Source organism: Hypomesus transpacificus, chromosome 22 (assembly GCF_021917145.1).
Source record: "Hypomesus transpacificus isolate Combined female chromosome 22, fHypTra1, whole genome shotgun sequence".
Classification (NCBI taxonomy): Eukaryota; Metazoa; Chordata; class Actinopteri; order Osmeriformes; family Osmeridae; genus Hypomesus; species Hypomesus transpacificus.
The window spans coordinates 2,677,593-2,704,663 of record NC_061081.1 but is presented as its reverse complement, the minus strand read 5'-3'; the positions used below and the strand labels follow the sequence as shown (position 1 = coordinate 2,704,663).

At 45.2% G+C, this 27,071-nt stretch overlaps 3 protein-coding genes across 3 annotated transcripts in view; 1 reads left to right on the top strand and 2 right to left on the bottom strand.

The window, feature by feature from the left end:
* Positions 1 to 1,487: 1,487 nt before the first annotated feature.
* Positions 1,488 to 4,779, bottom strand: mrps2 (mitochondrial ribosomal protein S2). Its single transcript, XM_047045095.1, has 4 exons — positions 4,712 to 4,779; positions 4,348 to 4,461; positions 4,085 to 4,205; positions 1,488 to 2,418 (listed from the first exon to the last, which is right to left on the bottom strand). The coding sequence occupies exons 1-4, from the start codon at positions 4,734 to 4,736 to the stop codon at positions 1,869 to 1,871; spliced, it is 810 nt and encodes a 269-aa protein (XP_046901051.1). The 5' UTR covers positions 4,737 to 4,779; the 3' UTR covers positions 1,488 to 1,868.
* A 181-nt stretch (positions 4,780 to 4,960) lies between these two features.
* Positions 4,961 to 13,612, bottom strand: ppp1r26 (protein phosphatase 1, regulatory subunit 26). The gene is made up of 4 exons (XM_047045441.1): positions 13,506 to 13,612; positions 7,329 to 10,825; positions 5,550 to 5,664; positions 4,961 to 5,343 (listed from the first exon to the last, which is right to left on the bottom strand). Exons 2-4 carry the CDS (start codon positions 10,748 to 10,750, stop codon positions 5,242 to 5,244), a joined length of 3,639 nt encoding a protein of 1,212 aa, XP_046901397.1. The 5' UTR covers positions 10,751 to 10,825; positions 13,506 to 13,612; the 3' UTR covers positions 4,961 to 5,241.
* A 2,063-nt stretch (positions 13,613 to 15,675) lies between these two features.
* The window catches only part of rapgef1b (Rap guanine nucleotide exchange factor (GEF) 1b), a 34,826-nt gene continuing 23,430 nt past the window's right edge, over positions 15,676 to 27,071 (top strand). The window contains exons 1-3 of the mRNA XM_047045226.1: positions 15,676 to 15,796; positions 15,931 to 16,200; positions 20,624 to 20,762. Coding sequence (XP_046901182.1) covers positions 15,676 to 15,796; positions 15,931 to 16,200; positions 20,624 to 20,762 — 530 coding nt within the window. The remainder of the gene's footprint in view (positions 15,797 to 15,930; positions 16,201 to 20,623; positions 20,763 to 27,071) is intronic.

The following is a 27,071-nucleotide window of genomic DNA, read 5'->3' as shown; positions in this document are numbered from 1 at the left end:
AAGGGATTTCCTCAAATCAACACAACAAAAGTACATGGACAGAACAACAAAGACAGTAGAGGACCTACTGGGGGTCCTGGAGGTCCGCGAGGTCCAGCAAGACCCTGTGGGACAAAACAAATATCTCTATCATGTTATCTTCCAGCTACACTATGATTGAACACCTGTTTTCAGAACAAAGGGAGCATCTTGACATTGTTAAATTGAACAATACATCAGACCGCACACATACCCTGGGGCCTTGTATCCCCTGTTCAGAGAAGACATAGAAATTCATGTCAGGTTCATCGTATGGAGATGGTAGATGCTTCTTCCATAGCTCATGTGAGGCTGGTTCTACAGGTCTGAAACACTCACCATCTCTCCACGGCTGCCCTTTAAGTCCCTGAGGAAAGGCACATTTACTGCTAGACAAGACAGGATTCAGGAATGAAGATGGGCTGAGAGGAGGAAACAGTAGGTCAAATACTCACTGTGCTGCCATCAGGTCCTATAATGCCCATGGGACCAGTCACTCCACTTCTGCCCTGTAGAAGAGAACAGGAGAATGTATTCACCCTCACATGGGTACATCCATCCACAGAGGGAGGGATAGACAGAGGGGATGGGGAGAGGAAGATAGGGAGAGAAAAGTCAAGAGGGGGTGATTGTGGGAAGGTGAGATATATTAGTAGTCGTCATATTTGAGTGATCTGTGCCCTAATTCTTCTTACTATGGTCCCCTGTGGCCCTTTGGGTCCCTGTTTGCTCTTGGGCCCAAAGTCCCCTGGAGACCCTTGTCAACATCATGTACGTCTTTTTCTCTTTCACACCCAACATGCTTCCTTCACACTTCAGACAGCGTCGCGTGTTGAAACTGCAACTCCATTTATTCTACATCATACACAGCACCCACCCCCACCCCCTACAGTTAACCCTCTAGGGGGCACATGTGGAAGTCCAAGCTTTGCAGGGGAAAACAAGGCTTTTGGCCGAAGCTTTCGCCCCTCTGAACTTTGGGGACAAGTCCCCGTCTGGTGTTGTGGCAGCGCCTCCAGGCATACGACCTTCGACCCACCTCATCACTGGATCCCTATCAGGCGTATCGATAGGGACAGGTCTAACACTTTATCTTAGCCAAAAGGCAGAGAAGCGATATACAAATAATGGACAAGCCGCAGCCATACGAAGGTAAGTTTTCTACCTAGTTGAGTGCGGCCTCAAATTATACATGGTTAAATGCCATCTACCAGCCAGAATCACTAGCAGCCGCTGGTGTTTTTTCCTTTGGATAAAACTTGAGCCCTTCAAGTACACTCGACCAGAGACGTAGAGAATGCTGTGCCAGAGCCATGTCTTTGTTTTACTGTTGAGTGTAACTATAGTACCCGTAATTCCTTGTCATATCTTTGTGCTTTATTGTTAGTTGTGACATTTTAAATGCCATGTTTCTAGACCAAGGCATGGTAAATGGTTTAGAAAATAATTTGACAAGGCCACACAAACAATAAATGTTAACAAAGTTTACTTGACATTTGTGAATGCACTGAAAAAAAAGATACTCTGCTTTGAACAAGATGCAAAAAGGGTATATTTATGAATGATCAATATAACAATGATGGACAAAACGTAAAATGACAAACATCTCAAGCAATCTGTACAGTTACACCAAGGTTGTTGCTGAAGGTCGTAACAGTTCTGTATCTATATTTTCTCTTGGATTTCCTTCCCTCTCATTCATGTCCTGAGAGACAACACGTGGAGTGACCACCTTTCACAAAAGCAGTTATATGAACGGAGGCCAATATAAGAGCATCTTTCAACCGAAAAGATAGAAATTCATTTTTTTATAATTATGACCAAGTCCTGTTTCTCTCTCCCTCTTACTCTCACGACTCTGGTGTCGGAGGTGCTTCAGACAGGCCCTGCAGCAGGTCCACCTGCTTCCTCCTGTCCTTGGCTCTGTTGATGGTAGTCTTGAACAGGCGGCAGTAGAGTTCCACGGCGGCCGGCGTGTCGTCATTCCCAGGTACCGGATAGGTCACCAGACAGGGGTTGCAGTTGGAGTCCACCACCCCCACCGTGGGGATGTTCATCTTGGCCGCGTCGCGGACGGCCACGTGCTGCTGAAAGACGTTGTTGAGGGTGGAGAGGAAGATGACGAGATCTGGCAGGCGGACCCCAGGCCCATACTGGATAGGAGCATTGGTGAGGAGCCCTCCCTGCCAGTAGCGTGTGTGGGCATACTCTCCGCAGTCCCGTGCCGTACTCTCCACCAGGTGGCCAAACTGCCGGCGCCGGCTGACAAAGAGAATGACGCCGCCACGGTAGGCTATATGGGCGGTGAAGTTCAGAGCCGCCTGAAGGTGCTCCACAGTCTTGTCCAGGTCGATAATGTCCTGTTCCAGACGTGAGCCGAACAGGTAGGGCTCCATGAGTCTAAGGAGAGAGATGAAGGACAGACAGAGAAAAGATCATTCAGAAAGTTGAGAGATGATCAGTCAACACCGCTGAAATACACTCAAAGCATGCCGACCCTCCCATCAAATGACGCATTGATTCAACGTGCTGAGAAATACATGGCTACCATACAAGGGTGTAATCACGCATTCTTTGGGGGGGTCGTGTCCCCCCTAATATTGAGAAAATACCCATCTGGCCCCCTCAATATACAGCAGAAAATATGTAAAATATACATTCTCCTTTTATGAACCCTGTCAATGGTTCAGTTTCTTGTTATTTCTTACTTATTTTCAATTAATTTAAGTGTGTGAATCCCAACAAAAAATTATAAGGAAGGGTTTTCATTTGGACCGCCTGAATACCCTTCCCCATAATTATTTTTGTTTTTGTCAAGTGGTCGTCTGGTGGTCCCACCTCTCAAGAGCGCCCGGTCCCAACACAAGCTCTTCTCCTGTCTGGCCCCCCAATGGTGGGATCAGCTCCCCACCTCCATCAGGGACACTGACTGTCTCCCCACCTTCAAGAAAAGGCTCAAGACGCACTTGTTCCGGGAGTACAACGGCACTTAGGAATGCTTGGCTGGACCTGATGTTAGTTTCCTCCAGGTTCACAATTACTCTTATTGAGAGACTTGTTGCTCTTGTTGGTTAGTTATAACGGATTTAAACTTTTATACTCACTGTGAAATATTTTTTACTGTTGATTGTTCTTCTACAGGTACACTCTTGCACTTTTTGAGTTTCATGTTGTTTAATTGTAACTTGTTTAACTGCCTGCTCTTATGGTTCTTCCCTTTGGCACTTATTTGGTTTTTCACAATGTATGCTTCATGTTTTGGCTGCCCGCAATGTTTGGGGCTACCTCGTTGTTATTATCAGTGACGTATGCTCTGTCTTCGAAGTCGCTTTGGATAAAAGCGTCTGCTAAATGTACATGTTAAGTGCATTGCCTACAATTCTATATGTATTCATGAAAATTCGCACATTTAGAACTTAGCTTCGAGGACTACATTGACCATTTGAATTCACATCTAAAGGAATAGTCTAATTTCTCAGAGACAGTGACTGCCTGCTTTGTGACCACATGTAATTTTATCAGAAAAACTGCGACTCATGCTTTTATGAGGCTACTCGTTTTATTTGCTTACACATTTAGCTTGGTATCAAGTTACTTCCTGTCTGGAAAAAAACAAAGTATGCTTGGCTGCTGGTGCAGTTCTCTCTGCTTTTTAGGTAACCTCAAATCCTCCATTACTCTACCTCCTCTCCAACAAGTTAGCTAATGTTTCTTTGCGCTCAACTGACTGACGAAAAAGTGGTAAGTAACCATGACAATGCAGAACGACGCAAGGTGGATTCAAACGAAATTACACAAGTGTACAATCTGGAGGGGGGATTCACACACTTATGTTTTCCTTTACAAACGGACATAATTTGAAAATAAATAAGAAATAACAAGAGACCGATCCATTGGCAGGGTTTATAAAAAGAGAACATATATTTTACATATTTTCTGCTGTATATTGGGGGGGACAGATTGGTATTTTCTCAATATTGGGGGGGACACGACCCCCCCAAAGAATGCATGTTTACGCCCTTTCCCACAATGTCTAAACCATGGTTATATGCCCTTGCTACCATACCTGTGTCTGCAGCCTTTCTTGTGGCCAAGATGCACTCTGGCATCAAAGAGTTCTTTTAAGGAGAACAGTTCCGACAGGCGGAAGTAGTCAGAGGATTCCAAGGTCTGGTTCAGGTGCTTTTCTGTGTAGTCACAAATACACGTTACTATACAAATTGTTTGACAGTCGTCCCAAAGAGAAAACTTGCAACCAAAAACACGTCTTGAATTTAGTTTTCATTATAGTTTATCTTATTGCTGATAATTATTGACAGGATGACCAACCCATCTTGTCTGTTTGCACCAGAGGTGATTTGACAGCCGCAGCCGTCGCGTAATACTGTCCATTGAAGGATCGTACTGCTGCCAAAACCCGTGGGTTGCGGAGTCCGCACATCCCTGAAATGTATACAAACACATGAAATTCGTCTTAGAAATTGTTATGAAAAAGCGATGGCAACCTAACTAGTGATACATAACAGTATTAGCTAAGATACTGCAAGCTAGCTAAGATAGCGAGCTATGCCATTACTATAATATTTGTACAACTATTCATTATTTATAATACGCACATAGTGGGTTGTGTTGATAAAAATAATTCACATACGTAGTTTCAACTTAAAGTTAGTCAAATTTTAGTATCAAATACCTTTAGCAAGAGTCCCAGCTGCCATGCTTGCTTAGTCCCTGACTGTCCCCTCCCACTGAAGGTCAATGAGCTGAATAGGGAGTTGAAGTCCCTGGGATTGTACTTGCGCATTGCTTTATTATGTGAATGTTATAGTCTGAACTACAACTCCCAAGCTAAAATCTAGAAATGGAGGACAGGAACTATTTTTAGAATGTTCGTACAAGGTCCGTTGTCCCTTGTTTCCTTTCCCCTCATGGAAAATTTGAATTCAGTTTCACATTTCGTTTTATTTCTGTATTTATTTACAGACGTTATAAAAGTTACAAACCATGCTCCTTGCCTAAGCGTAAAAACATTTGGATTTTGCCCCACAAAACGGTATAACAAGGGTAGGCCTATGTTCCCAAACTCATTTTTAATTTAAATTCAAGGTTGTAAAAATGAAAAACATAACTGGAATTATTTTTGCAAAAATAAAACTGCAAAACTGCACAAACGATGAATGGTCAACAGTAGGCTACAAATCAAATCAGACCCCATTCTTTAATCTACTGCCCAATAGTTTCTCTTGAGGAAGGGAGAAACTTGAGCTGTCTTTTTGTAGGTTTCCTGTTTCTCTTCATGAAAATAACTTCATAGGACTCCATTTCCTAAAAATAAACATTCATTAATATTACTGGGTTATTTGGGTAATATACTTAAGAACATGTTGATTAAGTGCTTGACAGTAAAATTATATTTAACACAATCTACACTTGTGTTTACATTCTATTACATTCTAGACCAGAAGACTGGGTGGATTCAGATCAAATCCAAACTAGATAAACCTTTTATTTAACTTTCCCTAGTGGTGTACCTGTGGTCCCTTTAGAGCCATGCACCTCCTGTGAAAGGCCTGGCACCTCTCCTCTGTGTTGAGAGCGATGTATGGGCTGGGTAGGCCCCCAGGATCAATGGCTTTGGACAGAGACCTGGGGCAAGGGAAAAGCATTGGAGGCAGTCAGACTACAGCCTCTTACACAATTTACCAAGCATTACATCCTCCATTTCTTTAATGTTATTGTACGGAGGACAAGTAGGACAACCACGGCATATTGTCAACAATGGCAAGTTTTTGTTTTTTCATGGTTGTTCTATTATGTCCTCTGTACAATACAGGAAAACGAAATGGAGGATGTAATGTTTGGTAAATGATGAAGGGGTGGGAGTTGTTCTGATCAACAAGCTAAAAAAATAACCTTTATAAACCTGTTACTCCATGTTATAAATGACCCATATAGAGCTTTACGATTAAGAGGGGAACACGCTTGGAATTCACTCTTTATTACACATTTTTATAACACAGTCTTTAAAGATACAGTCAAAGTTGATCCTCTGACAAGGTAAAGTGGGTGTCGGACTGGAGGGGTAAAGTTTCAATTTCTGCAAAATATTTATGAAAACTGGCGATGCACAGCATGTTCAGTAAGTGTCTTTTTTCCTCATTTTTTCATAAACAAAAATAAATAACATTCTTTTCACATAAGAAATTCAAGGAAAACGACTCAACCATATACCAGTCAACATAAAAAGCAATAACTTAAAACGCCAGTTGGCATTTCGAAGTTACAAGGAGCGCTGTAAGGATGTGAGGACTGTGGAATTCTAATGAGGGACAGAACTATTGAGATGGGCAGTGCGGCAACTTGTAAACTGTAAATTTGAAACGAACATAAGCTCAGCCACATGTAGAAGGAAACGGAGGGAACATACCTGACACTACATACAACTGTATTTTACTCGACACATCTAGTTGAATACAAACTCAACCGTTTGAATGGACATGGGTGCTAAACTTTGACTGCTTCAGCTAAACATAGTTGATGATTATTCCTACATGAGTGTGGAGTCAGAGCTAGACAATCACAATAAACGTGTCTACTTGGCAAAATTAAAACAAACAAAAAACACACATTTAATTGTAATGCCAATCAAACTGTAGTCATTCGCACATGATACAGGTCTAGTTTGAGTTTCTGTTAAAAGTTACTGGGTTCCAGAATTGTACTACAGCCAGTAACCATTTTATTGTGGAACTTTACTCGTCCGCCTAGCACCAGATGTCGGTTCATTTGAGTTTCTGGTAAATAACCACCCCATAGAGTTTGATTGTTGAGAATTCATACCAACATGTATTTTTTCTTCTTCTACCGATGTCAATTAATTGACATTAATGTGCCGATAACAATTTGTCTCAGTTCAGAGATTAATGAAAAGTGTACGGCCACACACAGATATGCATGGATTTGCCCATTCTAATGATTCGTGCAAACCTCATGTCAGTTGATGGTTTGTATTGCTTTCAGGCGTTTCAGTGATTTCAATATGGAATAACTAATCTCAGGGCATAACTGCACAAAGTAAAGTCTTGACATCTTGACGTTGTTTAAGATTTAAATAGCTGTATAAATGTACAAACATATAAAATGAAAGCTTTATGCAATATGTATACTGTATCAACATTCCCTTGGTACCTACAAACAAAATAGGCTACACTTACATTTCTACTACAAGGGCAAACTCAATGGTATCTCAAATCAAACTTGGCCTGCGATGCTATGTGGCTTCACAAACAAGAGGAAATACATGTACTTACAAAGTGGAAAACCCCTGCTTCTTCACTGGGCTTCTGCTTTCATCTGACTCGCATTCTGTCTCGTCTACACACTCGCCTTCCCCCGCTATCTTTTCCTGGCCCTCTATGTTCTTGCTCTCCCTTCCAATCTCTCTCTCGCCCCATACTGGGGAGTTCCTGTCCTTCCCTCTGCTTGCCTCCCTCCTGACCTGGATGTGGTTGGTCTTACTAGCTGATAGTGGAACAAACGTGGTCTGGTTTTTGGACACGTGCGCCACGCTGCTCTGGGACCGGCCCGGGGTTGGGACTTGACCCCAGTGACCTCCAGGTACTAGGCTCTGCATGAAATACCTCCCTGCAGGCTGCCTGGTGGAAATGGGACTGAGGGTGGCGCCAAGGAAAGGGGGGCGGGAGACAGCAGACACAGGCATTTCTGGGGAGCAGTGGAAAGGAACTATCGGTTGGTTGCTCCTCGCAGATGGACAGACGGTGACGGGTGCATCTCGGGCAGAGTCAGTGTTTCTTCGCCGATGAGAGATGCCATCGCCACATGGGTATGGATACAGGGTTGTCGCTGCAGTCTCACCCATTCTGGGTAAGGTTGAATGGAATGGGTTAGGGCTCTGGATTGTGTTTCTTGTTTCAGCAGTAGGGGGGATCGCCTGGCTCTCGTGCAAAATGTCTGAGTCAGTGCTGGGTAGAGCGCCATGTCCTGGGACAGGCCCGCATCTCGTCACCTCTGATGGGATATTCTGGGAATCGTTGCGGCTTGAACTGAAACTGAACTTTCTTAGTTTCTGAGTTCTAGCGGGTCCGGCTCCATCTGCAGGCTCCAAAGGACTGGACCTGTGGGTAAAGGCTGGGGTGAAACGCAGATTCCTGGGCAGGTTGGTGGCAGAGCTAGAGTAGGCTGGAGAGGCAGTGGAGGTATTGAGAGAGATACCTCCATCCTGGCTATCTTTCTGCACAGAGGCACGCGGAGAACAATGGGATTCAAGGAACTGGCTATGGTCCCCTTTTGGAATTTCAGCCAGCTGATTTTCCAATTTAATGTCCTTCTCCGGGAGTGGATGAGTGCCTGCAATTATGTCATATTTCCCCATCTCGTCTGTGCCCACAGTTCCCATTGGGGTGCAAACCTTGGCTTTCTCAGCCAGGAACTTCCTGATCTCCAGCTCGATGCTGTCATCACTGTCTACCGAGCTACTGTCTTCCTTGATCTGTACAATCACCTGATTACTGTCAGCCGATTGGCTCTCTGGGACTCCATTCCCTTTAGATCTACCCGTTTCACTTGCTTGATCTAAGGAGTCTTTTCTTTTATTGCTCAGTTGTTTGTGCTGTGGAGTGCTTTTACTCAACCTAGGTGTCTCTTTGCTATCATGCCTACCCTTGGCATTAGCAGTCATACTCTTAAGCACAGCAGGCTTGGATAAGACTTCAGCTGGGAGCCTCTTAGATGGCAAGGTGTCCACTTCTTTGAGGCCTTTCCTTGACTTCATTTTCAGATCCCTCGTTTTCTTCTTGATCTTCTTTTTAGTCTTGAGCAGGTCCTTTATTGCAGTGTCCAGATCCTCATCGCTGTCCAGAGAGCTGCTCTTGTCTCCGTCACTCTGCTCCCTCCTCTCGGACTGAGCCATGAGCTGTTGGGTGTCTCTCTGGTGAGACACAGACGGGCTTGAGCTTCTGACAGGCTCTGTTGAGGACTTTGGAAGGCTCTCATCTTGAATTCTCTGATCAGTCACCCTTTCTTCCTTTGAAACCAACTTGCCGCTGCTGCTGCAGTCCCTTTTCGGCTTTTTGTTCTGCGTCACGGACCTCCCGGCTTTCTTCGGACCCTGTTTCAGCACCTCCAGACTGAGCTTTTTGACCCCCTCCGGACCACGTGCATCACAGGCCAAGTCGAGGCCTTTTGAGGCGCACGTGGTGTCATCGGGACCTTGTTTGTGCATTTGAGCCTTCTGTTCCAGAAACTTCCTGATTTCCTGCTCTATCCCGTCCTCGCTGTCGACAGAGCTGTCGTCACTTTCGTTGCCTTGGTACTCGGAGGAGATAATGACGGAAGGTTGGGGAGACTTGCTGCCAGGTAGGCTCACGTTGGGATTGAAGACCTCTGGCATGACTGCCTTTGAAATGTCCAGTATAGCCTCGGCACACATTAGTTCAGCAGTTGTAGTCGTGGCAACCTTCAGGGTCGCTGACGTGGGCTGCTCTAGTAAGGGTTCCATCCTGGATCCTCGATTTCGTTTGACTTTATGGCTGACCATCAATGTATTCTTAATAAGGGTGGATGGAGACCGCATCTGCAGCAGAGATTTAACATCCTTCTCTGGCTTTTTCTTTCTGGACAATCTGTTTCTTTTAATTTCCTGGGCACTATTCGAGATCACGGAGGGGTATGATAATGGTTCTTTGCTCACAAGCTTATGTTTAAGTAAAGACGGCTTGAGCACAGGCTTCTTCTCATTCTGCTTCTCCAGCTGGTAGCTGCGGATGGCTTCCTCAATACCGTCATCACTGCTGGAGTCAGTGTCTTCCTCTTTGACAGCCAGAGGCTTACAGGCTTCCCTCTCACCTGGCTCTTGTCTATCGTCCTTCTTCTCCAGCTGGTATAGCTGAATGGCTTCCTCGATGCCGTCATCACTGCTGGAGTCCGGAGAGTCCTCCCCCCCCTCCACGGCTGCAGGGTTGGTCCCTTTGTCAGACACAGGGTTTGTAATGGCGAGTCCGGGATACATCTTTTGGGCTTCGGTGACTTTGCATGTGTCCACTCTCTTGAAAGGATTCTCTTTGAGAGGCACCTTGGTCTTGGTGAGTTTTTTCAAAGATGGGACAAGTGGGACAGCTTGGGCCTCTGCTTTCAGGATTTTTGGAGCCTGGTTGCTGGCAGTCAAGACCTTATTGCTCTCAGAAAATTGTTTGGGATTGTCTTGATAGGTTTGATCTGTCCTTGGGATCTTGGATGGTTGGAGAACATTGGTGGCTAGCTCGGCCTTGCGTTTGCAGCCATCTTTTTCCTTCAGGTACTCCTGTATGGCCTCCTCAATCCCCCTGTCTACCGAGTCATCACTGTCAGACTCCTGGCTTCCGGAGCCGACAGGTGAGGATATTTCTGGCAGGAAGGGATCAGTTGAACCCCTGCATTTAGGTTTGGGTCCAGCCATTGGATCTCCTCCCTGTCTTCGGGCCTTACAGCCTTGGGGTCGAGCCTCCTGTGCCGATAACACATTTCCCTCGATCTCGTCGCCCATCTCGAGTGAGGACTGGGTGCTTCTCAGGCTCTCTATGATCATCTGGACCTTCTCAGGGATTGGTGTGCCAGTGGAGGACAGGTCGCTGTCAGAGTCATTGAAGCAAAGCGGTAGGCTAAAGCCTCTGGGTGGGCCGCAGGTTCTCCATTCTGTGTGAATAGGCGCAACTGGAGGTACGTTCATCAAGTACATTCTAATGTGCAGCTGGGAGGTCTGTGGACCATAAGAGTGCAGCCTCTGCCTTTGACCACACTCACATTCTAAAACCTTAGGGAGACAAAAAGAAAAAAACGTTAAGCTATCGATCAATGACTTTACATTGCAATTCAATTACAAATGTTCCATTCAGCAGCCTTATACTTCATTAAATAGGGATTTTATATGATATTGGTCATCGTATTATTCACCATCATAGATTATGATTGAGATCAATTACATCACGTGACAATTTGATTTCTTCAGTTTGATTTGAAACTTGAATTTACTAATTTCACAAAAAACAACTTCATTTAGTATCACAATTCGTGAAAGAAGGCCAAAGTAGCATGCCAAAAAGTTTGAATAAATTTAATTATTCATGATCAACTTTGTGCATGACTCAACCTATTAGATTCCCTATGCACGTCATGCGCGGATGCACATTATCAAACTAGCAGGTGTAGCGGGGTAGTCATGTGTAGCGCGCAGCTTAAACTCAGCATTCTATTGCAGTGCTACATCTGAAGAGTCTGAATATGGCCTAATGTTGCAACCGAGGTTCTAACCAGATTACATTACCTCAGGTGCAGCGGCGTAACAAGGACTTGGCGGGCCCGAGTGCAGATCTCACCAACGGGCCCCTTACCGACCTATCGTCAGGCGAAATTATTGAGTTTTCAGTTTAGCGATGCGCAAGGAAATTTAGGCTACTCATGATGTACAATTAAGGGTAACGACTGCTCCTTCTATGTGAAGATAGATTACGGTTTTTTAAAAGTGAACGGCTCTGACTCGCGAGTCTTTGGCTCTAGATTATGCTTGCTACAACACGGAATGAGCATAATGGAACAGTCAGTCATGAGCCGACGTATCTGCGACGTTTGAAATAGAGCACAGAGATGAGAAGAAAATCTGATCATTTACCGAGGCTTATCCGACGTTATGAATGACGTTTCGATCTGTCATGTGTGCTATCTGGGTACTAGTAAAAAAAAACAGTCACTTCGATGGTGAATATTTAATTTTATGTTCGTTAGATATGCTAGTTTACATTTAGTCTATCTAGCTTTAGCTATTTTCCGACTACATCCTGCACAGTTTACTATATCTAACCTGGCCGCTGCCTGGTAGCCTAGGCCTATATATGCATTTTTATGACTTTTAATAGCCATGTCAACTGCATATACCAGACAGTAAACGTTATGTAATTATTAGCCTACCCTGGTGGCTGAGTTTCACACTCATTGCTGTTGCCGGGCTGGGGGTCAGACGTAGCGTCCTCTTCAACACGCTTCGCCACAATCCAAATGAGGATAGTTTTGACAGCTTTGCCATCCTTACATCTTGCTCTTTTCGTTCCTGCCGCTTTCTGGAGCCACTTTTATGTTAAAGGGCATGGCATGGGGTAGCCTAATTCGCTTCAAAACGCTAATGCAACACAACTGTAGTATCCCAACAACAACTGTCTGTGGTATTCCAACAACTGGATGGGAACAATCCTGTGTGGGTGGGCGGGAATCTTTGACAACAATATTACCCAGACATCCTTGCTATTTTTCGAGGGCAATATTACTTAATAAAAACGACATTTGTTTTATTCAGCAAAAGGCAAATGAGGAAAAATTAATTATTTGCTGTTGTTAACACTGACTGTTTTTAAAATGTTTATTGGGCAGGTGATAGCTCATAATTCTGAATAACTGACACCATAATTGAGAAATGTTTGCGAATTGATAAGACTAGATCATATGTGATCTTCAATTGGCGGTATTACAGCGGTGAAAGGGGCCAGGTCAGATTGCCTTAAGGGGCCCGGTCAAGTTGTCTCACTTTTACGGTGAGATCGAGGACGGGCCCCCTTTCGCCACGGGCCCTAGTGCAGCTGCACTCCTTGCACTCCCTATAGTTACGCCACTGCTCAGGTGAATAAACGATGGAGGGCCGAGCGAACGAAGAAATGACATGCCTCAATTTCATTGGGCCTCTAAGCAAGGTATTAGGCTACTACTCTTCAATAACACTACTGTTTCGGCTGCTTTCCAATAGTGTTATAGGCTATAGGCTGTATGCAACCATCAAATGGCCACATAGCCGACAGCCATAGTCCGAAAACCTGCCAACAGCCACTAGCATAAAAAAGGTTTTCTTTAAAGACAGTAGCCGCTTTCATCGACTCAAAAATGTACAGTAACTTTAGCTAAAAGTGCCAATTTGTGTAGAGCTGCACCTGAATAAAATAATCATCTTTTCTATTCTACAGCCCGTCTCATAGCAGCCTTTGCATGTTTCGTTTCGGAAAATTGCTTGGCTCCTCCATTTCGGCTGCGGCAACGCCACCCTGGCTGTCCCCGTATCCCTCTAGCGGCTCGGACTGCATTGATGCCCGGTGTGTATCGCTAGGAGACACCGAAGAGTGAACAATGTTCCCCCGCTACCCGGCCACGTAACGTGAACCATATCTACATTGACAACATCGTTCGAAGCAATTACAATCGGTGTTTTTTTTCCTCGCCAACCTTTCAAACGTTTATCTATTTCTTAAAGCTGATATATATTGAGATCCCCATTGCACCGTAGAACTACCTATTCGGCGACTTGTAAGACACAACTGGCGGGCCCTTCACATAATAACCCCGGCATTTTTTTCCTGGGAAGAAAACCTTTGTGTTCTGCACCAACGCAGCATATAAACATTTCTTTTGAGTGTTTAGCAAATTAAGATTGAGGACACTAACTTGTCTCAACTTACCTTATGATAGTAAATCAGTCACTGAAATTATCATTCATCCCTGTATCGCTTCTATCCTTTCTATTCTTCAGACATTTCAGTATCCACACAACACGGACACGCGCACAGTGCACGAGGTTAAGCGAGGGTTGCCAGGTTCTGTTCACCATCCCTCTGTCAGGGTATCTAAAGCTTTCAAAATAAAAACTTTGGGGCTAAATCGTTATATGTTGACAGTAAATTGATACGTTTAAATTAAAAAGTTTAAACTTACTATAAACCCCACCAATCCTTTATAGAAATAAACATATATATCCTATAGTATACATGCAAATATACATGCAGTACTGTAAATGTAACTAAAAAATGTTTAAATGTAGTACTGTGCAACATTTTTGTGAGCTTTCACTGTGGTGTCCGTGTACGAGAATAGTTCAACATCAACCAGCATCTTTTACTGTAAATGTTTGCCTTCCACCATATAGCCCTTTACTCAACCAATTGAAGAATTTTTCTCTGCATGGCGGTAGAAGGTCCATGACTGAAACCAATATACCAGGGTAAATTTCCTACAGGCAATGGAATTGGCCTGTGGTAACATAGGTGTGGAGGGTTTTCAAGGCTGTATCCATCACACCAGAGTGTTTTTTCTTTGTTCTTTGTTGAGAGTACTAAGTTGTGATAGTTACTGTAATATTTTCAAATCAAATCAAATTTACAGTATTTGTATAGCCCTTTTTACAAACAATGTCACAGAGGGCTTCACATACACCCATAGAACTATCCCTCAGCCAACCTCAAGCTTCAAGGAAGACAAGGAAAAACTCCTAGAAAAACTCACTTGAGTAGAAAACATTTACAGAAACATTGGGATGAGCAATTCAGTGAGGGATCCCCTCCTCCAGTGACGGTTGACAAAAGAGAGGTGCAGAACACAGGCTAAACATAGTCAAACATCAGGAAAGGGTCAATGGGTGTTGAAACACCAAAATCCAGTGTTTCAAAATCCAAAATCAATTTTTTATTGCTACAGTAAATGAATTTACTGGGTAAACATAAACAAATTCTTCTTTACATGTAACTACATGCCCTGGATGCCGTGTTCTCCATTTCTTTTGTGTTGTGTCTAATGATTGCTCCATAGTGTTTATATATTGATTGGTTGTATTTATGATCTGAAAGCATAGTTTGATTTTGAGCACAGGTTACATGGTTTAGGAGCGAGTGTTTGATTTTGCCAGAAGAGTCAGAGGTTTTGGAGATTGAGTTTAAATATTTGGTTTTGTGTCTACAGTTTTGAGAAAATAATTGACTGTTTCAAGAAATGTGTTTTAGCAATCGTGAAAAATTGTAAAACCTTTGCACAGTACTGTTTATCAGTACATTCGCAGCAGGGTTCAAATGTCAGAGACCACTAGTCAAGATACTTCAATGTTAAACTTGTTTAGAATGCAATGCTCATCATTTCATTACTAATTATAATGGCCGGGTTTCCCAGATTCGTTAAGAAGCTCTTAACGAATCTGGGAAACCCGGCCAATATCAACTTTACAATTTGAGTGAAAAGTTGAATCTTTGAATCGTAGGAGCTACTTGTGATGAATCAAAAGAATCAGAATGCTTGGCCTTCTCAGCCTTGTGTGTGCCCCAAACATTTTTCAAGGGGGTTGTGGTGAGGTGACTGTGGAGAAAAGATAATGGCCGGGTTTCCCAGATTCGTTAAGAAGATCTTAACGCTAAGAGCTTCTTAGGAGCGTTCTAAGAGCGTTCTTAAGAAGCTCTTAGCGTTAAGAGCTTCTTAACGAATCTGTGAAACCCGGCCAATGACAGTCAGGACCTCTTGGTCTTCGTTCATCTTCAAGTCGTTCTCTTGCAAAATTGTAGGTGTGTTTGGTGTCATTATGCTGCTGAGGTAGGAATCCTTCTCCTAAAATATACAAGCTTGTCTCTGAAGAATGGCGTGATATTTCACCTTGGTCAGGGTACAGTCAAGTCAGTCTAGCTTCTGATGAGTATATGAAATCCACCTCAGTGTGGCATGTTTCAATGGAAAGGATACAACTCAAGAACATCTAACCATTTGTTCAAAGGAATTAAGTTGAGCAATACACACTGGTGCCCCAGCCTGCTGCTGAAGGAGCTGCTCAGTGCTCCCACAGTGTCATGGGAGGGGTGAGAGATGTTTTCCATGATGGACGTCAGCTTCGCCAGCATCCTCCTCTCACCCACCTCCTCAGTGAGGTCCAGAGGGACAGGACAGAACTGGCTCTCATACCCCCTGCAGACCACACCCCCAGCAGACCACACCGCCAGTAGACAACACCCGTAGCAGACCACACCCCCATCAGACCACAACCCCCATCAGACCACAACCCCCAGCAGACCACACCCCCAGCAAACCACACCCCCAGCAGACCACATCCCCATCAGACCACACCCCCATCAGACCACACCCCCATCAGACCACAACCCCAGCAGACCACACCCCCATCAGACCACACCCCCATCAGACCACAACCCCCATCAGACCACAACCCCCAGCAGACCACACCCCCAGCAAACCACACCCCCATCAGACCACACCCCCATCAGACCACACCCCCAGCAGACCACACCCCCATCAGACCACACCCCCATCAGACCACACCCCCATCAGACCACACCCCCATCAGACCACACCCCCATCAGACCACAACCCCAGCTGACCACACCGCCAGTATACAACACCCGAAGCAGACCACACCCCCAACAGACCTCAGCGTAAAACACTGCGGATGCCACTACAGTGTCATACAAAAGTCCTGCACTCTCCGAAGGACCTCAGCCTCCTCAATAAGTACAGGCGACTTTGGTGGTTGAGTCAACAAAGTCAGTAATGAGCTCCCTGTATTCCTTCTCATTCCCTTCAGATACACATCCCACAATGGCTATGTCATCAGAGTACTTCTGGATGTGACAGTTGTCTGTGTTGTTTCTGAAGTTTACTGTGTCCAGAGTGAAGAGGAAAGGGGAAAGAACAGTTCCCTGAGGGGCCCTTGTGTTGCAGACTTCTACATCAGACACACAGTGACAAAGCCTCACGTGCTGTGGGGTCTGATGGTCAGGTAGTCAATGGTCCATGCAGCCAGGACCAGGACCTGAGCCAATGAAGAAGAGCCATGGAACATTTGCATGCCTTTGTCTTAACCAATGACTGTAAAGAGTGGGGCTGCTTAAATAGCTAGCTAGCACAACATGCTAGCAGACAAACTTGTAGCACAATGGCGTGTGATGTTTTTGTCTCTTAGTGGGCCGGCCGCAAGCAATAAACTTTCTTAAACTTGTTCACCGACTGACTGTGCAATGCTTAATAGATTAATATTTCCAACGAAGCCCTGGAGGAATCGTAAAAGAAGCCCCTCACAGTGCTCCCAGGGTTGTCCAGGTGAGAGAGGGATCTGTGCAGCAAAAGTACATGATTGCATCGTCCACCCCGATGCCTGGACGGGACGCCAACTGCAGGGGGTCCAGTTCTGAGCTCGTCAGGGTCCGTCCGTGGTTTAGACAATCCTCTCCAGGGGGTCATAACTTTGGGATTAGGTCCAGGTTAATGTCAAAATATACATTGACCCACGGGTAATTGGGGGGAAGATTAGGATGATTCTAAGGGCCCTGGTCAGACAGGGGGCCCAGCAGAACCCCAGATAATTGGGGGGTGGGGGCTTGGGGCCCAGAGTACAAATTAGCCAGGGGGCCCAGAATTTTTTGGGGAAAGATTAAGAGGACACAGATGGAGTAAAATTTAATAGATAATCGGGCTAACTTGTTTTTCCAACGCTCTTCTGTTTCCCCTCTCATTAATATTTACTTTGCCATAGTCGTTATCCGATAAAATCGTTAACTACCCATGACTGATCCCCTGGGGCAAAAAACTATAAACACTATCTCCAGTGATGTTAGATCAAGCCACCAGCAGATGTCAGCAGAATCCTATTCTTGTGTAGACTGCTCATCCCATTTTGAAAAAAATACCACCTAAAACTAGGTTGTATTTTAAACAAATTTCTCTCGTTTTCACCAGGTGGCGTCATTTCCAAACATTCTCAGTTATTGGAGTTGTTCTGGCAGCAAGAATGTGCAGTTTCCTTCACTGAGCTAAACCAGGATAACGAAATATTGTGTTTTATGTTTTCTGGAAACATCTCTACACAGTTGTTACTTAATTTGTAATTGTATGAATAATAAATTGATCGATTGGTTTTCCCCCGATCATCATACCCTTCATAATTGTCTCAATTGCAATCACTGTCTGTTTGTCCATCCATCTTCCTACCCATCTGTTTGTTCATCTGTACTTCGGTCTGTCTGTCTGCTCATTCGTCTGTTCTCACAACCGTCCTTGATCTGGCTGCCTGCCTAACGTTCTGTCTGTTGCTCTACATGCCCCCTCTCTCCCTCTCTATCGATGATTCACTGTGACAGGCTCCGTCTGTAAGTGATCATCGGTGGAGTCAGTGAGACAGCATCACTTTCCATTTCCGCCGTGATAAATCCTTGTCAAGCAACACCACAGCTGCTTTAAAATACATTCATGACGACAAAACCACCCAGACTTAATAACGTGCGGAAATTCTAATTTCTTTTTCAGACACTGATTGAATCAATCGATCAAAAAAAGAAAAGAATGAGTAACGAGGCATTGATGAAGGGCTTTTTAATGGAATCTGCATCCTATCTTTAGACTGTGGGGTAATTCAGATTGAGCTATACTTGGGGTTCATGTGGCTGGATGTGTTGGAAAAACTGCACACTGTAAGAATATAATCACCTACCACCTTTAGGAAGTGAAGTGGATAGGACACAAATGCTGGACTTCCTGTCTATGTCTGACCTCCCCTGTTGAAGTTCTGTTTATCAGTTTCTCACTTGTGAATCCAATCTAAATCTCATCCTCTTTGCTATTGTCCTTTGCTCTGCCTGTCCTTTCGAATCAGGTGCGGGCGCCACACCATTCAATTCCAAGAGAACGCTTTGAACGCATCATCCAAAATTGTAATTGTAATTGATTTGGAGGTCACGGCTCCAAAACGTAAACGTGTAAGGACTGTCATTGTAGGACCTGTCAATTTCACAGTCTGTAGCCAGAAGCTCAGTCAGACCCAACGATTCCAATAATGTGTCTCACTTTGGATTATAAATTAAATCATATCTGATACTGTGCAAAATAAAAGGAGCAGACTGCGCCTCAGGCCCAATAATGATTTCCGTTAAATTAGCATTTCTCCTGCTTCGGCTGTGAAAATGAGCTTGTAAGAAGCCAGAAGGTGCGTACGGCTCGGTCTGCTTTTTTTTCTCTTTCTTGTCCTCCATTGTATCTTGGTGGGAAATGAGTGTTGAGGCTCTGGTTGCTGGCTGTGATAGCAGGGGCCGAGACACGGCTCTCCTGAATGATGAGACAAGCAGGTAATGAGGACACCAGGGAGAGGGGGGAGGTGGGGGGAGAGAGGGAGTCGAAATGCCGGGGACGGAGAGATAGGGGTGAGAGGGAGACTGAGACACAGGTGAACTGAGAAACAGAGAGAGAAACAGAGAGAGAAACAGAGAGAGAAACAGAGAGAGAGAAACAGAGAGAGAGAAACAGAGAGAGAGAAACAGAGAGAGAGAGAGAGGTCAGACATGGTGTGAGAGGAAAGAGAGATTGGAGAGAGAAGCAGGGTCGGCTGGAGCAAAGCGGCAGAAGCGAGCTGGAAGCACAGCAGGGGGCAGGTACCTTGAGCCACGTCGGGGCAGGTACCTGGAGCCACATCAGGGCAGAAGTTCAAGGTCGCGGTACGAAACTCAAGATGTGGCCTCGCGGTTCTTGTGTGCATCTCCTCCCTCCCCACACACCTAACACCAGATCACTCGACAGTCATTACGGCACCAAGACTGTAATCACATGGCATATTATGTTACATTCAGACCTGTAGATGAGGACCAGATAGAGGGAAACTGGAGTAGAGCTACTTTGAAGGCCCCAAGACTGACAGGGCCTCTCTCTCAAAACCTTTCATGATATATGGATGCTAGTAATGCTGTAATGCTTGAAGAAGCATTACGCTATTGAAAGCTCAAGCAATTAGGTGTGTTCTCCAGTACAGGATGGATATAAACTGCGACATCTTAAAGATGTATGTGTTTGTTTAGTTAAGGTTTTGATTGATAGCCGATGCAAATATTACTGAAAAAAATGCCTATCCCTCTGGAAGTGTTATTTTTCAGTGTTGACAAGGACGTCCTTGAGTAGCAACGTCCGTTGGTGAATTAATTAACTACCGACAGTAATTTCTGTTCGCTCTCTGTAGGTCATTCCAAGACAGATGTGAGAAGGGCTGATTTAGCGTTCTGGTGTGTTTGGCCAAAGTTTGCAGGGAACAGGCCCCGGTGAGTCAGCGACCTCCCCTGGCCCGGCAAGCTTTGAGGATGATGTCATGTCATCATGTATCCTTCCCTCACCCCCACTGCCCTCTATTCTCCTCACAGTTTGATATTGATTGAAGGAAAAAAATGTGTTTAATTTCTCTTTCAGCAGGTTGCTGGTGGGTCCAACTGTCCTTGAGGCAATTTTTGTCTGGTAATGAACTATTCCAGAGAGAGAAAAAGAGAGAGGGAAAGAGAAATGGCCTTCATATTAGTTTCAAGTTCATTATCAATTTTTAATTGATGTGTTTTCGACAGAGGTCACATGGTGATGATCTTCCTTTGGAGTTTCTCCAGGACTCTGCCGTTTGGATGCGAAATAACTTGTTTGAGTTATTTGCATTATTTCCCATTAACAGAGAATGTCAAAAGCACTTAGCTTTGCGATCGATGACGCACTCAAGAGCACTCATCGCAAACTGAACGCAGAGTTTGTGCGCACATTTTCATGATGCCGTGTAAAGAGTGCTAGTCAATAGCAAAGACGTCTGCTATGGCTATGCGCGATGACATCATCTCCTGTCAAGAAACCAATCAAAAGGTGTTTGATGGAGGGTTAGGAGAAAAACTGGTCTTCCACTCCTGAGGGTCTTATTGAAGCCAGCCTCCAGGGGCATGGGGAGTGTTTGTCAGTTTCAGAATCTGGAAAACGGAATTCCCCAAAGCCCCATGTCCCCTATATGTCCCATGTGTTTCCCTAGCAACCCCTGTCCCCTGGGGCCACCCCCAGGAACACAGCAGCTTGTTAGAGGATGGAGGCGGGATGATGTCATGGATGATCCACGTGTCTGCCCGTGGGACCCAGGAAAACAGAGCAGGAGACCTGAAACGCTCTGGAGAGTCAGTCTGTGCCGCCCGTTTTACCCCTCACAGCTGAGGATAAGGGGAGGGGGGGGCAAAGCTTACTATTCACCATTCCCATTCTTATTAGGTGTCTTTCTGGTACATTTTCTGGAGGGGTTCCAGCGTCATAGATGCATCAGACAGTCCATTTCAACCTCATGAACCTTTTCACGTTCTTTCTGTTCATTCAGCTTAGAAAAAAAAACACGCAGACGAAAACAAAGGGGAAGGTACGATAGGAGAAGGAAGCACGAAAGAGTGGAAGAGTGATTCTCTCAAATGAAAGAGACAATAAGAAACCAAAAAGCGAGAGGTGAAATGAAGGAGAGGAGTCGGATGGAGGGAGAGAAGGGAGGGATGTCAAATGATGGAAAGGTTGACGTTAAAGACGGAAAGTTATTCCAGCGGTTGTTACATTTGTAGAAAAATAAATATAGACTTTGCAGCAGAACAATGCTGCCATTGAAGCTTCTTGTCCTTGACTTTGTGATTTCATTTCCCGACCACAAGAGACTGGGCTCCTCTCTCTGAAACAACCCGGGAGAGTCCTGGTTGATAGAAAATTCTCCAAATTAGCTCCTTGATCTCCTCCGAGGCAAAAACTAAATGGTAATCGACTTGTTATTTTCGCTTTATTCCACTGCATACCCATCATTCGGCAATTCTTTGTTGCTATTCTTGATTGGGGTCTTTGGGTCAATACCTAAAATCAGATTTTCTGTTGTGGTATTTACTTTATCTTTAGGTGACATTTTACTTGTATAACCGGCCGTATACGTCTGTAAGATAGTGTAAATGCTAACATTAACATAGATGAAAGCTTAATCTGTATCCTGTTGAGTTCTTGGCAGCTGGGAGGAAAATGTTTGCCTCGTCGATCTGACTTTTACCCAGAATGCACCCTTGGGGTTCCAGGCTGGAATTGGAATGAAAGGTTGTCTATAAAATATGCATGTCACAGGAGGAGCTGAGCTGGATTGATAGAGAGAGAGAGAGGTTTACAGTAATGAGAGGATGAGTGAGAGAATGAATGGCTGAGTGTGAAAGGATGGACTGATGTGTGTGCAAGCTGTTCTGTGTTCAAATGTGAGGGATTGGGTGTGTGATTGAATGTGTCAACAGCGTGTCTAATGGTGTGTGTGTGTGTGTGTGCGAGAGAAAGTATGTGTTGTGTGTTGCCAAGCACTTGTGTCTGTAAAAGTGTGTGAATGCATCGGTGAGCGCCTGTGTTGTGTGCACTTGGTGTGGGTCTGAGAGGAACATGGTAGTGAGGAGTGTTGAGTGATTTCTGCGGTGACACAGCTTTGAAAAGGCTTTTCAGTCGTGCACTTGGTAAGCCTACTCTCTTTTATTCAGAAACAGAACTTTGGGGGAAACACATTTTAGTCTTTGAACATGACTGCAAACCCTTCCCCATAGGTTAGTCCTTGTCTGTTAGGCTGAAAGAGATGAATCCTAAACTGACGTGACTCAACTGAACCACCTGAACCGTCGTTTGACATACAATATCCTGTCAACAAAACCTTCCATTAGATCAAGGACTGCAGCCCTAGTTTTATGTGTTCTGGTTGGAATATGAACAAACAATTGGAATGCTACCATCTTCTTGTGCTTGGACCACCTTGAGTTCTTAATGTTCACTCATAGACTCTGACAATGAAAAAATGCTTTCATAAGACAGAGGAACGTTTGACATCCAGACAGTTGTTAATTCCCTGATTGATTCAGTGCTGTTTGTGTGCTAGCGCTTGTGTGAAACTCCACTGCTGCAAAGCATGACTGTTAAACGTCTACATCTTGTGGGTCGTGCGCTCTCGAGTGTAAAAGTTGCATGCTTTAAGGTTCAAAAGATAGCGCACGGGTACTGGGGAGGACATCAAATAAACATTGACTTAAGAGGAGAGGAGCTTTGCATGCGAGCTATTTATACCCCTCGCACATTTCACACCATCTGCACCCAGAGTAAAAATGGAAGCTCCTGAACACCTGGCTATTTCTGTTTTGAAGAAGACCGAAAAACAGAAAGAGGAATTGATAAAGATGTGAATGGCATGTAAAACAAGAACACTGTATGCAGGGGCAGTCAAAGTCTCTGCTGTATTTGCATTTGACAAAGCACCCCGTCCTAACGCCATTATTTTGGGAATCAGCTGGTGAGAGAGAGAGAGAGAGGTGGAGAGAGGGGGGGAGGAAAAGAGAGGGAAAGAAAAGTATGCAAGAGAATTTGGGACGGAAGAAAGGTAGTGAGTGCTGAGTGCAAAAGGTTTTAGGGCGCAGACAGTGGCCACCATGCGCGATTTGACAGTTCAATTTCCTGTTTTGCCTTGCTACTTCCACATCGGTTTCCCTTGGACGGAGGCATGATAGTGTTTAGCAGCAGACGAGTAGGGTCTAGTGCACTATCACATGTAATAATTAGAAATCCAATTCATCCTGGGTTAGCACTCGGGAGCCAGAAACCTGACACAAAAGATATGTCTGTGTAACAGAGCAACACACACTTTAAAATCTTTAGCAAAAGTTTGCTAAAGTCTGACAGGAGTCTTACTTTTGAATTGCAGTACACTGTCCTCTTGAGTATCATTGGATGCCGATGTGTAAGACTGCTATTTTTTCAGTTGAAGTCATGCCTTTCCGTGGTTGCTAGGAGACTAGCTTGCCTCAGGTAGACTACAGGAGATATCCGAGCACCCCTCTCTCTCTCCGTCTCTCTCTCTCTCTCGCTCGCTTTTCCCCCACATGGGAAATTTCAGGGCTGAGAGTGAGAATGTTATATTTCAGGACTCAGTTCCAAATATAGAAGGAACCTGCTAAGAATGTTCCCACCAGATGTATGTGCATCCATTTCATCTCGATGTTCACAGTGCAATTAGCAGATGACTGTATGGGGTTGAGTGAATATAATGTTCATTTTCATCTCACATTGCTAGACCATATAGCAATTATAAAGCAAAATCCAATATTTTCAATCATGGTATTGCTACATAAGCATTACTAATTCATGAAAATATACTACACGGAAAAGAAGGCATGATAATCCATTGTTTGGATTTGTGCGTAGAAATGATTGAAACAAGTGTCTGTCAATCTTTCGTTGATTTTTGAGAGAGAAAGAGAGAAAGCGTGAAATAATAACATCGTGGGCTGAAAGTACCATCAGCAGTATAAGAGGAGGAAAACGGAGAGGGAAAAGAAACAGGCGTGGTCTGCAGCCTGAGCTTCGGAAAAACCTTTGATTAGATCTGAGTTGAGCCCTCCACACAGTGTTGCCTCACATCAGTTTAGACCTCCACCAGAAGGGGGCAGTAGTGTTCTGTCACCGGTTGCCCTATGGTGCATCATGACCGACTCCTCTGTTCTCCTTTTTTTCTCTGCTCCTGTTCTCCCTTCTTTTCCTTCTTCTCACTCTTCTCCTCTCCCCTTTCTCAGTCCTCCCTGTCCCGTCTTTATATTTGTAATCTTGATTGATTGTTGGCTCTATTGTTGACAATGGAGATAAACCTCACTTTATCTATGGGATGACTCTTTATCCTGCAACATCGGACACTTTCACCTGTAACCTAGACTGACTGAATTACACAACGACAAATCAGTTTGCTGGCTTTACACCAACCTGGAGAGCAGAAACGGTGGGCAGCTGTGGGATTTGTGGTGACGTTAGATAAACTGCAATCCTGGCAGAGAAAGTCATGATGTGGAAAACGTCAGGATGATGGCAAATAATACCACAAAAGCACAATCAAGCAATATGGGAGTTGACTCAAAAACAGCTGGGTTGGACCCTACATGTGTACAACATAGATATGGTTGTAATGAAGATGGCTCGGGTCAGTCGAGGACAGAGCTCTGGAGTGAGAGTGTCAGCACAACAGACAGGCAGAAAGGAGGGAGGACACCGACAGAAATAGACACAAGTTGAAAGAAGGGACGGGGACACAGGTGAGGGAGGACAGACACCGGGAGGAAGAGAAATGGAGATACATTTTTTGTGCGTCGTGTGGACTGGCTGACACACGAGTGAACCGAACCTTTAGTCCTCTGTCTTTCCTTCCCTCTGTGTTCTGCTCACAGACTCTATGCACGATGCTCTTTCTTTCTTTCTGTCTCTCTCTCTCTCTCTCTCTCTCTCTCTCTCTCTCTCTCTCTCTCTCTCTCTCTCTCCCTCTCTTTCTATCTCTCTCTCTCTCTCTCTTTCTCTCTCTTTCTCTCTCTCTCTCTTTCTCCCCCTCTCTCTCACTACAGTGTCTGCCGAGGGTGTTCAGCAGAGGGTAAGTAGAATGTAGCTTCCTGTGACCCAGACTAGAGGGGGTTCTCTACCTAGTAGCACTGTTCAGGGAGCTGAGGGAGCCATAGAAAGCTAATGACCCATTCGTTTCAGGTGACAGGCTAGCCTGGATAACTGGACTGTGACCATCTGGACTGCTTGTGTGTGCGACCTGCCAAGATGTAGGGTGTAAAAGGATGTGTCAGACTGTGTGCTTTGTTTTAAAAATGTGGTTTGGGTGTGAGGTGTGTGACAGACCGCCGTGTCTGCGTGTGCAGTGTGCGTGTTTGTGTTAATGAGGTGTGTGTCTGCTGGGGTGTGGTGTCAGGTTGCTGATGGAAGGGGCTCAGGTGAAGAAGAAGCTGCTCATCATGTCAACCTGCTAACTCTCAGGACAGCACCTAGAGAGGGGAGGAGTTGAGAGATGAGGAGAGGAGGTTATAGAAAAAGGGAGAGAGCAGAAGAAAAGAGGAGAGGTTACAGAAAGAGTAGAGAGCATAAGAAAAGAGGAGAGGAGAAGAGAGTGAGACATTTGTTGCAGACAAAACACAAGCTCATAAGACTTGGCAGATTATCTGAAGAGAGCAGTGCAGACGACCCCAACCAGGAGGAGGCGTAGCCCAGAACAAATGAAACAGGCACAGCAGCCTAAGACTGTGTCTGCCAGAGATGTAGCTCCTCAGCCTCTGCTAAGCTGGGGACATGGCCTCGCGGATCATTAGGATTGTCGAACTATAAGACACAGTAGCCAGCCTCACAGCCAGCCTCACATCTAGTCTCACGGTCAGCCTCATGTCTAGTCTCAGAGTCAGCCTCACGTCTAGTCTCACAGCCAGCCTCACGTCTAGTCTCACAGCCAGCCTCACATCTAGTCTCACAGTCAGCCTCACGTCTAGTCTCACGGCCAGCCTCACTTCTAGTCTCACAGTCAGCCTCACATCTAGTCTCACAGTCAGCCTCACTTCTAGTCTCACAGTCAGCCTCACATCTAGTCTCACAGTCAGCCTCACATCTAGTCTCGCAGTCAGCCTCACGTCTAGTGTCACAGTCAGCCTCACGTCTAGTCTCACGGCCAGCCTCACTTCTAGTCTCACAGTCAGCCTCACTTCTAGTCTCACAGTCAGCCTCACGTCTAGTCTCACAGCCAGCCTCACATCTAGTCTCACAGCCAGCCTCACATCTAGTCTCACAGTCAGCCTCACTTGTAGTCTCACAGTCAGCCTCACATCTAGTCTCACAGTCAGCCTCACATCTAGTCTCGCAGTCAGCCTCACGTCTAGTGTCACAGTCAGCCTCACGTCTAGTCTCATGGTCAGCCTCACATCTAGTGTCACAGCCAGCCTCACATCTAGTCTCACAGTCAGCCTCACGTCTAGTCTCACAGTCAGCCTCACGTCTAGTCTCACAGTCAGCCTCACATCTAGTCTCACAGCCAGCCTCACATCTAGTGTCACAGTCAGCTTCACATCTAGTCTCACGGTTAGCCTCACATCTAGTGTCACGGTCAGCCTCATGTCTAGTCTCATAGTCAGCCTCACGTCTAGTCTCACGGTCAGCCTCACATCTAGTCTCACGGTCAGCCTCAACATCTAGTCTCACAGTCAGCCTCACATCTAGTCTCACAGTCAGCCTCACGTCTAGTCTCACAGTCAGCCTCACATCTAGTCTCACAGTCAGCCTCACGTCTAGTCTCACGGCCAGCCTCATGTCTAGTCTCACAGTCAGCCTCACGTCTAGTCTCACAGCCAGCCTCACATCTAGTGTCACAGCCAGCCTCACATCTAGTCTCACAGTCAGCCTCACGTCTAGTCTCACAGTCAGCCTCACATCTAGTCTCACAGCCAGCCTCACATCTAGTGTCACAGTCAGCCTCACATCTAGTCTCACGGTTAGCCTCATATCTAGTGTCACAGTCAGCCTCATGTCTAGTCTCATAGTCAGCCTCACGTCTAGTCTCACGGTCAGCCTCACAGCTAGTCTCACGGTCAGCCTCAACATCTAGTCTCACGGCCAGCCTCACTTCTAGTCTCACAGTCAGCCTC

Coding starts and splice junctions, on each gene's coding strand:
- ppp1r26 (XM_047045441.1), bottom strand. CDS start 10,750: ATGTACTTGATGAACGTACCTCCAGTTGCGCCTATTCACACAGAATGG. Junction 5,665..7,328: donor AAGCAGGGGTTTTCCACTTT/GTAAGTACATGT, acceptor CCCTTGCCCCAG/GTCTCTGTCCAAAGCCATTG. Junction 5,344..5,549: donor TGGCTCTAAAGGGACCACAG/GTACACCACTAG, acceptor GTTTATTTTTAG/GAAATGGAGTCCTATGAAGT.
- mrps2 (XM_047045095.1), bottom strand. CDS start 4,736: ATGGCAGCTGGGACTCTTGCTAAAG. Junction 4,462..4,711: donor AGCTGGGACTCTTGCTAAAG/GTATTTGATACT, acceptor TATACATTTCAG/GGATGTGCGGACTCCGCAAC. Junction 2,419..4,084: donor AAGAAAGGCTGCAGACACAG/GTATGGTAGCAA, acceptor CTCTCTCCTTAG/ACTCATGGAGCCCTACCTGT.